This window comes from Prunus persica, chromosome G1 (assembly GCF_000346465.2).
Source record: "Prunus persica cultivar Lovell chromosome G1, Prunus_persica_NCBIv2, whole genome shotgun sequence".
NCBI classification, from domain to species: domain Eukaryota; kingdom Viridiplantae; phylum Streptophyta; class Magnoliopsida; order Rosales; family Rosaceae; genus Prunus; species Prunus persica.
Window position 1 is genome coordinate 18,427,826 of NC_034009.1, and position 11,799 is coordinate 18,439,624.

The 11,799-nt window shown below is 45.8% G+C and overlaps 1 protein-coding gene across 1 annotated transcript; it reads left to right on the forward strand.

Moving 5' to 3' along the window:
- Nucleotides 378-1,811, forward strand: LOC18788724 (calmodulin-like protein 3). Its single transcript, XM_020555419.1, has one exon. The coding sequence runs from the start codon at nucleotides 647-649 to the stop codon at nucleotides 1,325-1,327; it is 681 nt and encodes a 226-aa protein (XP_020411008.1). The 5' UTR covers nucleotides 378-646; the 3' UTR covers nucleotides 1,328-1,811.

Consider the following 11,799-nt stretch of genomic DNA (forward strand, 5'->3'; position numbering starts at 1 on the left):
CAGATCAGAGGTCTTAAATTCGAATCCTCATAGCATCTTGATTATGTTTAAACTATCACTTATATTAAAAAATAAAAGATAACAAAATTGTAAATCTCACCAACGGCCAAAATGCAAAATAAGCAACACCTAAAATTGCTCCACCTGTCCCCAAACCCACCAGCTCACGGAAGTAGTCGTTGAGTAAATCCAACGGTCATTTATCTGCCGGCCTCAATATTTGGCGCGTTCCAGTCCCCAACATCTTTCTTTTTTCTTCTTTTTGGTCTGCCCACCCCAACGTCTTTTTCACAATTTTAATCATAGATCCGTTATCAACGTTCACATTTTTCTTTTTAAAAATTCAAAAGAAAGCTAACACCAAATACATTAGTGACACTCCAAGTCACACACACACCAAACAACAATTATAACAACGCGTTTTGAAAACTGTAAATTAATTAATTAATAAATTAATTAAATATTTCCCAAAATACGCGTTAAAAAAAAAAAGCAGGTCTCTAAAAAGGCGAATGTGCACACCAAACTTTGGTAACATGCATCCAATAACCTCCTTCGTTAAGAAGCCAATTTTGTCTCCAAGAATTTCTCAACCACACTATTAGTATTAGGCAAAGCAACACCCACCATACAACAAACTCTCCCAATGCCAACCATTTTCCCAAGGATTTTCCTTATTTACAACCTTCTTAATACATTCCTCCTCTCTTTGGTCCCCAAGAATCTAAGGCCTCTCCTCCCTTCTTCTTGGTTCCCCTGCCAAACCAATCTTGTTGCTACCAATACATCATTACCCCATTTTCCACCATCTTCATCTTCGTCTTCTTTGCCTCTGCCCTTGCCTTTGCCCTGTGGTGCTCCAAAAGTTATTCGAATGGACCCCAATGAGCTAAAACGTGTGTTTCAAATGTTTGATCGCAATGGGGACGGCCGGATCACCAAGCAGGAGTTGAATGACTCTTTGGAGAACTTGGGCATCTTTATCCCGGATAAGGAGCTCTTCAACATGATCCAAAAGATTGACGTAAACGGGGACGGGTGCGTCGACATTGATGAGTTTGGAGAGTTGTACCAGTCTATCATGGATGAGCGCGATGAGGATGAAGACATGAAGGAGGCTTTTAATGTGTTCGATCAAAATGGAGACGGGTTCATCACCGTTGATGAGTTGAGGTCGGTTTTGTCCTCGCTCGGGCTTAAGCAGGGGAGGACTATAGAGGACTGCAAGAGGATGATCATGAAGGTGGATGTGGATGGAGATGGAAGGGTCAACTACAAGGAGTTCAAGCAAATGATGAAGGGAGGTGGGTTTAGCGCATTGAGTTAACAAATGGAATTGTTCTTAGATGGGGCCTTGGGGAGTCTATTAAATTGGATGTGTAAATATTTTTGAGAATGTACACAAAGAAAAAAAAAAAGAGTGGTGATCACATGTGGTCGGTCACATGGTACGGTGCGAACCGTGGTGTACATGGCTAACGGGCATTGGCCAATTAAGTCCGGGAGTATGTGTGCGACCCACGGTGGGCTCCGGTGAAGCCTTGTCTTAGCTCCGGCCAGTATGCTGTCTGTGGATGCGTTTAGGAATGATCTGTGGGCCAAATGTTGGGAGAAGGGGAATAGGAAGGCATAGAATAGAAGTTGTTGCGGAAGCATATGATCAGTTTTATCACCAAAAGGAATGCAATTGTGTTTTTTCTTGTGGAATTTTCTTTATAATCATGTCATTTTTATTATTTCCCCCATTGTATTTGTTATTTCATCATGGAGAGTGTATTTTGTTATCATGAATTTGATTACATTGAACTAAACCCATCCCTCTCTGCCTCTACCACTGATTCTTGAAACCCCTCCATTTTCTCCGTGACGCTGTGACTCAGGAATATAAACATATAGTAAAATATCATATAAACGAACAAGACAAGTTTCATTACATAATGTACTAATCACTGGTGCTGCAATTTGGGTGATCAACTTTGAGGATTGCAGCAGGGGTTTCAAAATAGGAGATAAACAAGAAAGAGGTTAATGTCTCTGCTACAGATCTGCTTGTTAGACTGTGGTTAATATGTGATCAATGGCGGAACCAGAAAATTTTCTAGGGGTGTATTAATATTTTTTTATATATGGGTCTATTACATTACCGATTTCCTTTATACAAACAAATTCGTTCACATTATAAACAAATATAATCTAAAGTACTACATAAAATATATAAAAGCATCAAATTAAACACATATGGGCATACATCAAACAAATATGTCCATTGCAAAATAAACGATAAAAAAAGCTTACCTAGTGAAGTAGGACCCTACGTCCTTGAGTTTCTCAAAATATGTGATTATTGAATCTAAATCAATATCCACAGAAACTTCTTTCTCAATGTAGACAATAAGGGAAAATGTGAGATACTCATCCTCCGTCTTGTTGTGAAGTACAGTTTTAACATGTTTCATAGCTGAAAATGCCTATTCTGTAGTTGCCGTAGAAACCGAAAGAGTTAACACTAAACGAATCAACCTATTGTAGGGGTCTTTTTCTTCTGGCGGCTACAAATGGGCTGGGCTGCCGTAAGGAGCAAACTGAAGAAAATATCCCTTGTGTCTGAGTTCAAAGATCAGACCCCAAAATATTTCTAAAGGATAGTAAAGCCTTAGAAACACCTTAGTTACCTTCACCAACAAAAATAATGGCGGCTTACAAATAAATTCTTTGTGCTTACAGGTAAAATCTTTAGCTTGGCATGAGAGGCTTGTGGCATGGGAGCAAAGTTGCCATGAGTTTAGCACTAAAGAGAAAATTAAGTGTTCCTAGGGGAAAGATGGGGTATCAAGGTAGGAGAGAAAGGGTTTTGCAGAGGGGTCTAGTTGAGAATGAGGGAAAGAGGGAAGAAGATGGCTTGAGTGCTTTTTCCTGCAGCTTGACAGAGGTTCTATCAAGTGTTAGAACAGTATGCCAAGAAGGAAAACTAAGGAGGAAGGAAGTGAACTAAGCACGAAAATTGCTGGTTTTTAAAGTAAGAGAGGAAGCTTGCTCTCTGGTTGTGGCTGATTTTCGTTGGTTAGAAGAGGCCCTATTTATAGCCGTTGGAAGCCATCTTTCTCTAAGAAACCCTAATGGCTTCCATCCCATTTTGCCAAGTCTTTCCCTTCTTTTCTCCCCTCATCATTTCAATCATCCTATTTTGGTAAAATCTACTCTGCTCTTTTGCACAAAATCAGGAATTTTGGGAGCTCAAGATCTCTTTCCCACAGCTGCCCTAGTGATGAATTCCCATTTTCAGATATCTCCTTTTCTCCCTTTCTTTTCCTCTTATATGGTCAGATCTGGTGAAGGAAAGAGCTTGGTATACATGCTGGTTCGAAGGGTGGCTCCCTGCGCGCCAATATCTTTTGGTTTTTTGGATGTTTTGCTTGAAAACTTATTCCTTCCCTCCCAGCAACCCATGTGGTCTTCCAAGCTCCTTCCATGGCTTTGTCTTTTAGCCAAATGCTAGAGCCTTTGCTGCCTCTTACTTCTAATTTGTATGGGCTTTCTAAGATGGCAAAACAAATGGGCTGATCTCACCAAGCTTTGGGCTATATTGGGTAATTTTAGTGGACTATTTTGGTTGAATTATTTTGGTTGGGTTATTTTCCCTTTTGTGTTCACCCACATGTTTGGGCCAAAGAAATGAGCTTGGGTTGTAAGGCTCCCAAGCGACCCGGAACCTCCATTTCTTGACCCATCAATGGGCCTCATAACAACCTATTACTATCCATACCACAACCCATTCAAGCAAGCCCCCGGCATTTGAGTGGCTTGGGCCCACTTAGGCTTGTAGCGTGGTTGGGTGTGACATAGCGATTTTCCGCTTGGCATGGCATGTTGCTTGGCATATCATATTGCTTGGCATGCTTTGAATTATTATGCTTGACGGGATAATTAGCATGGATTTGCAGAGCTAATGCATTTTATAATCTTAATCTCGATTCCTAGCATGATGGGTTATTTATTTGGCATGGCACGTGGAGTGTGACTCATTGCGCTGGGCCGGGAATTCATTTAGGCCAAGCCATTAATTTTTTGGGCCTCAACACCTATCAATCAAATAATATGTCTTTGCTATGTTTGTTTTAATTAATCTTTGACACAGTTTAGAAAGAGTAGTCTAGCTGACACCTCAATAAACGTAATTCCTTAGCATTGAAATCTCCAAGATAAAATTTCTTTGCAAGCATGCAAATATCATCAATCTTGAATGCTTTAAAGTTATGGCTAGGGTCCAAAGCAGAGTTGAGAATAAGAAGTTTTATCGTTCCTTCACTGAATCTAGTGTTTAACTCTTCCAATTAATAATATATGGTATCATTGAATAAATCAACTCGGTAGTGATGCTCAACTATAATATCATCACGATGTTGACAAGCCTGACGTGTACCAACTTTGTGACGAGCATTCATATCTAGCATATCAATGTCATCTTTTTAGCAAAATGATTCCACTTCCTCAAAGAAAATATCTTAACCATCCAATCTAAATTTCTTAAGAACATCTTTTGTACTACGAACTAATAAATTCATAGCAGTCAAGGTATCTTGAGATTTATTTTGTAATGCTTGACAAAGCCCATCAGTTACTCCCATCATTTTTTCCAACAAGTGCAAGACAAATATGAACTCAAAAGATGTCATTGCTTTGAAAGTACCAGTAGCTTCCCCACGTATAGAGTTAGTAGCTCCATCCTTAATTAAGATCTCAACAACTGTACAAGATGCATTATACATATCTATCAAGTCTGAAACATAATCATAATGAGAGCCCCGACGAGTTGCTCCAGGCCGATGCAGGGTACCAATCTGATTAGCTCCTCTACCTGTCTCACATAATGAGAGCCCCAACGAATAGCTGCATAGTATTGATATTATTGACTCTTTTTTTTTTCAATTTTTTTTTCAATAGTAATATAAAGCAAGAGAGACTCATATTTCTATTTCATGTACCTCTTGTTTGAAGACTGGGAAAGTTCAGATCATGAAGTTAAGACTTTTGTCTATGTTTCTTCTGAAAGGTTTGTTTCATATGATGTAACTTCTCAGTTTTACACGAAAGGCTAAATTCAAGAGGAGATGTGGAAACTTGACATGTACTTAATTTGGTCAGGTTTGTCACCACGAGTTTAAACCATTGGAGTCACAAGCGGTAAGAATGTGGCAAACAATACGAGAAATAAAGAAAACTTTAGGCAAAAGACCTACTACTAGTGTAGTGATTTGAAGTAATTACTTCCTAGGCAAGGTTCTGAGTTCGAGTCCTAGCATCAATGTAGTGTGTGTGAGTTTAGTACATTATCGCCTCTCTCAATAGGAAAGTTGCTATAAAAAAAAATATATATATATATATATATAACAAAAATAAATAAATAAAAAACCAACAACAGCCTTCACAGAAAAATAAAACAGCAACATCTAGAATAAGTAGTACCTTATCACAATCATGTAGGATCCACAAACAACAGAAGCAGAGGGCAACGCTACAATTTTTATTTTTATTTTCTGCCTTTTATATACTTTAGTATGTTCAACAAATTCCTCTGGCACATCCTCGAATCGAGAAGTGTTGCTGGAATGCTTTTCAGGTTACGCTTACAACAGCATCTGATTTCCAATTTCTGGAGGTTCCAGCACCCATAGTTTCAGAAATTGAACCAAATGCACCTTGTTCGCAAACCATTTTATTTCCAGTGTAAGAATTAGCCAAAAGCCTCAAAACGGTCAAGTTTGGGAGCTGCTTAAGTTGTTGGCATGCATGGGGATACTCATCAAGCATTGAGACTGACAAAGTTATTAGAACCCTGAGGCTGAGGTTTGTTTATACCGAAATAAACGGCCTATTACCACCGAACACGTGGATAGGATCGATTCTGATCAACGGACCCCTTCGGCATGCTCCCTACCGAAGCCATCTATCTTGGCCCCTTTTACCATCAGACACGTGCCATGCTCACAATTCATGTCCAGAGTCCCACATCGAAAATATGAGCACAGTGCACACCTCCCAAGGCCTATATAAGGAGACCCATATCCCCAAAAGGAGGGGATCAGAACTAACGGTACACTATCGTGTGATATGTCAGTTAAACTTTACTAAATCCGTACTTACTTAAGCATCGGAGAGCCTTCGGCCGGTACCGCACCGGTATCCCAAGGATTTACCGAACGTGTCCTTTTGTAGGTACTCACCCCTCCGGAGTAGATCACTTACCGAGGACAGTCACCTACCGAAGGGATAATTTGACTAAGTTGACGAAATAAGTGGTAAACCATTTTTTCGCATCAACAGTTTCGCGCCGTCTGTGGGAAACGAGAAAAATCATCAACCTACTATCTCCAAAACACATGGGGACCACTTCAATACCCACGTTCTTAACGGAAGATGGGGTACCGTTCGGAAGGCAGAGCGGAGCTAGCCCAGCGCTACCTCCAAGCACTCCCTTCGGAAACGCCCCCGCTACCCAAACAACCGCCGAAGCCGAGCTGGCAGCCCAAATCGCAACCTTACGGAAGGACATGGCGAGGCTTCAGGAACACAACAACTTTCTTTCGTCCAAGGTGGACGAAACCCAGCAGCTGCTTCACCAGCAGCAACCGCGGAACATCCAGACAACTCGCTCCTCCGAGAGCTTGCAAACCCCCTGTGGGAAGAACAAACGCGGGAAGATAGCGAAGGCAATGCCCACACCTTCCAGAGAGCTAGTAGTTCCGGCACCAAAGGATCAGCCGCACATCCCCAGGAAAGTCTACTTCGATTGCCGACATAGGCTAAACGATCGGGAACGTCGCGCTAACGATCGGGAGGCAGAGAGAGAGAGGTCTCCGATCGGTATTGGCGCTCGAATAAGGGACTCACGGATGAAAATCCTAGGAGACAAGTCACCTATTCGGAAGGTCAGAGGACTAGATCCTACCGAGTCGTCGGAATCCGAGTACATCCCTACCAAGACACACACTTCCACCTACCGTTCGGCAACACCTTCACGGTGTGCGGGAGATAATTCACTGGGCCTACAATGACAATCGGAAGATTACGGCGCCGAAGAAATCCCTAGCCGAGACCCCATTGTCCGACTCCTTTTTCAGAAAGTCCAGAAGATGGAAAACGACAACGCTCGCTCCCAAGAACCGGAATGGGGAAAGCTTCGACCTGGACCATTCACCAGGCGCATCCGGGATTCTCGGCAGGACAGGGAGGTGCAGCAACTGCGTATACCGTTCTATACGGGAACGGAGGACCCCCTAACACACCTCCACTCATTTCAGTCCGCCATCGGATGCAAGGGCCTGAGCGATGAAGGGCAGTGCCTGCTATTCCCGTCCTCCCTTACCGAGGCAGCCCTGAACTGGTTCTATCGGTTGGAGCCGGAAACGGTAGCCTCCTTCGACGAGCTGAAGCAGATTTTCCTCAACCACTTCATGATCCAAACGGACCGTCTCTACTCCGCCGATGATCTGTACATGATTCGGCAAAGAGAGGACGAACCATTGAGAGAATACGCCGCGCGCTTTAGTCATGAGTACTCAAGGTGTCCAGAAACAGATGATAGGGCAGCCTACGGCGCCTTCAAGAGTGGCCTTCGATCCTCGCATTTCCGATGCCTAGTACACAGCAGCAACTGGCGCACGTACGACGAACTGATGAAGCAGGCGGCAATCCACGCAAAGGCCGAATACTTCAACTCGAAACCCACGGTTTCGGCACCACGAGGAGATGCGGAACCAAGTGCCTATCCTGCAAAGGCGCCACCCTACGAGCAAGTCGACACCTTCTCGGCGGGTCATAAGAGGAAAGACGACCGCGCCGATCGAAGGGAGCACTCGAAGAAAGGAAAGGGAAGTATGGTCGCAACGACAACCGAGCGCCCCTGCCGAATCGTGATCACGGCAGCGAGATCTTCACCCTACTGAACACTACCTACGAGGCAGTCCTGATGAACGAACAGGAAATAATACCAAAGCCGAATCAACGAAGACCCAATCGGCAAGACAATCGGGATACCGGTAAATTCTGCCGATACCATCAGCACAACAGCCATAATACGGAAGACTGTATAAGTCTGAGAAAAATTGTCGAACGGTTGATCAGAGAGGGGAAACTTGACCAGTATATCGCCCGGCAGCCACCGGCGCCGGTGCCGAATGCAAATCGGTAGATAAACATGATAAGCACTATCAGCGGCGGCCCCACCATCGCAGGACTGAGCAACCGTTCAATGAAGCAATACGTGCGTGCTGCACAGTTTCCTCAGGTATTCGGCATAGAGGTGAATCGCCACCATGAAACACCGAAGGATCATTGGGAGCCGATCACGTTTTGCAAGGAAGAGGAACAGGGCATCCTCTACCCCCACGACGACCCAATGATTGTCCGAGCCGAAATCGCCGATTACGATGTAGGGCGAGTACTGATCGATACCGGGAGCTCGGGTAAACGTGATCTTTGCCGAAGCTTTCCGAGAAATGGGAATAAAGGACAGCCAGGTCGACCGGCAGTTGACGCCTTTGCTAAGTTTCTCTGGGGACTTGGTCCAACCGGTCGGTAGTGTAAAACTGCCAATTACCTTCGGTACCGCGCCAAGGAGAACGACGGTGTACGATCAGTTCCTCATCGTTGACTGCCCGACGGCGTACAACGTCATTGTTGGACGAACGGCACTGACCAGGGTCAAGGCGCATCTTTCCCCACACATGCTGTTGATGAAATTCCCGACCCCCAATGGCGTGGGGGCTGTCAGGGGAAATCATCTAAGCGCGCGGACTTGCTACGCCACGGCAATCAAGTCAACCTCTTTCAAAGTCCCCGACGAGACCATGTCTGTTCAGGGGATACCGAACGGTACGGGACCAGTTGATGACCCTAGGGATGAGTCCCCCAACTCCTCATACACAGCCTACCGAAACATTGGAGATGATAACCCTGAGCGAAGAGCAGCCCGATCGTCGGGTTAGAATCGGCACTAGACTAACCCCTGCCCTCCGAACGCAGTTCATAGACTTCTTACGGTACCATTCGGAAGTGTTCGCATGGTCTTACGAAGACATGCCCGGCATAAACCCCGAGATCGTCAGCCATAAACTCAGCATTTCCCCCGCCTACAAGCCTGTAAAACAGAAGCGGCGTTCGTATGATGCCGAACGGTACGAAGCCATGCGCACGGAAGTTGACAAACTTCAAACCATCGGCTTCATCAGGGAGGTTACATACCCGGTATGGCTGGCAAATTCGGTCATGGTCCGGAAGGGTACAGGCGGCTGGCGAATGTGCTAAGACTATACCGATCTGAACAAGGCCTGCCCCAAGGACAGCTTTCCGTTGCCACGGATAGACCAGCTCGTGGACGCCACCACCGGACACGAATTGCTCAGCTTCATGGACGCCTATTCAGGATACAACCAGATTTTCATGCATCCACCCGACAGCTAGCACACCACCTTCATTACAGACAGAGGGTTGTACTGTTACAATGTCATGCCGTTCGGACTGAAGAACGCGGGGGCAACGTATCAGAGGCTTGTCAACAGAATCTTCGCCAAATACATCGGCAGCATCATGGAGGTCTACGTTGACGACATGTTGGTAAAAACCAGAACTGCCGAAGAGCACCTGCACAATTTGTCAATCATGTTCGGCATACTGAAAGATTACCGGATGAGGCTGAACCCGATGAAATGCGCCTTCGGTGTATCTTCCGGGAAATTCCTCGGATTCATGATTAGTCACAGGGGTATCGACGCGAATCTCGAAAAAATAAAGGCCATCATCGACATGGAGAGGCCAAAGACGACAAAGGACATTCAAAGCCTTACCGGACGAGTGGCTGCCTTAACTCGCTTCATATCAAAGGCAACCGACAAATGTGTACCGTTCTTTAAAGCCTTGAAAGGGGGCAAACGGAATATCATATGGACTGCTGAATGTGATAAAGCGTTTCAAGACTTAAAGGACTACATGGGCAAAGCACCTCTTCTGTCAAAACCACTACATGGGGAGATTCTCTATCTATACCTTTCGGTATCTAGCACTGCCGTCAGTTCGGTATTGATTCGAAAGCCAGAGAAGGCAGAGCTACCGATCTTCTACGTCGGTAAGGCACTCCAGAGTGCCGAACTTCGGTATCCCCCATTAGAGCAGCTCGCACTAGCTCTGGTGGTCTCGTCACGAAGGCTTCGGCCATACTTTCAAGCGCACGGAATCAAAGTCCTGACTAACCAACCGCTTCGGCAAGTGCTCCAAAAACCAGAGACTTCTGGGCGATTGATAAAGTGGGCGATTGAACTCGGAGAATTCGATATACAATTCATGCCAAGGCCCGCCGAAAAGGGTCAAGCCATTGCCGATTTCATCTCTGAGCTCACCCCATCAACGACACAGGAGATACCCGAGCCAGTCACCGAAACCAGAACGCCGATGGAGGTAGACGCCGAACGGTTCGACGCCTCAAATCCCGTATGGATTCTGCACGTCGACGGCTCGGCAAACCAATAAGGGTGTGGAGCAGGTTTGGTACTAACAACACCGGAGGGACTCAAGATCGAGTACGCCCTCCGATTCAACTTCCGAACCTCCAACAATGAAGCAGAATATGAGGCTCTCTTGGCCGGCCTTCGGTTAGCCAAGAGCATGAATGCAAAACAGATCAGGATTCATAGCGACTCCCAGCTCATTGTGAACCAGGTAACGGCAGACTTCGTGGCCAGAGACGCCTCCATGAACGCCTACCTTTCGTCTACCCACTAGCTGCTCCAGAGCTTCCGAGCCTACGAGATCAAGCAGATCCCCAGAAACGAAAACAGCCATGCCGATGCATTGGCACGGCTAGCTTCGGCAATCAATGATAAGGTCGGAAGAAAAGTGCCGGTGGAAATTCTTGCCCAACCGAGCACGATAGCCTCCGAAATATGTACCGTACGGTACGAAGATACATGGATGTCGCCTATCTACTCATACCTGACCAACGGCACTCTTCCAGAGGACAAGGCCCAGGCCCGAAAGCTTAGGTAACGATCGGCAAGGTACACCGTCATCAACGACGTCCTTTACAAACGTGGCTACATGACTCCGTATCTCAAGTGCCTTACGGCAGAACAGGGGGGCTACGTCCTCCGGGAGATCCACAATGGTGTTTGCGGCGACCATTCCGGGTCCCGGTCACTCGCGCACAAAGCTTTTCGGCAGGGATACTTCTGGCCGACCATGCACCAGGACGCCAGTTCGCTTGTGAAGAAATGTGATAAATGTCAGCGCTTCGGCAACATACAGCATATCCCCGCCGAACCCCTGACACCAATCGTGAGTCCTTGGCCTTTCGCACAATGGGGACTAGACCTGATCGGTCCTATGCCGCAAGGTAAAGGCCAGGTGAAATACGCTGTGGTTGCCGTTGACTATTTCACCAAATGGGTGGAAAACGAACCTCTTCCAACCATAACGGCAGCGAGGGTAGAAGACTTCGTCTGGACTCACATTTGTTGCCGTTTCGGTATCCCGTATGCAATCATTACCGACAATGGTAGACAGTTCGATTCGGAGCTCTTCAGGCAATTTTGCACCCGCCTGAAAATCAACTTGTTTTTCGCATCACCGGCCCATCCCCAGTCAAACGGTCAAGTAGAAGCAATAAACAAAATCATCAAGAAACTGCTGAAACGGCAGCTGGACAAAGCCAAAGGAGCCTGGCCAGAAAAGCTTCCCGAAGCGCTATGGGCCATTCGGACCTCCTACCGAACGTCCACAGGAGAGACCCCTTTCTCTTTGGCTTTCGGT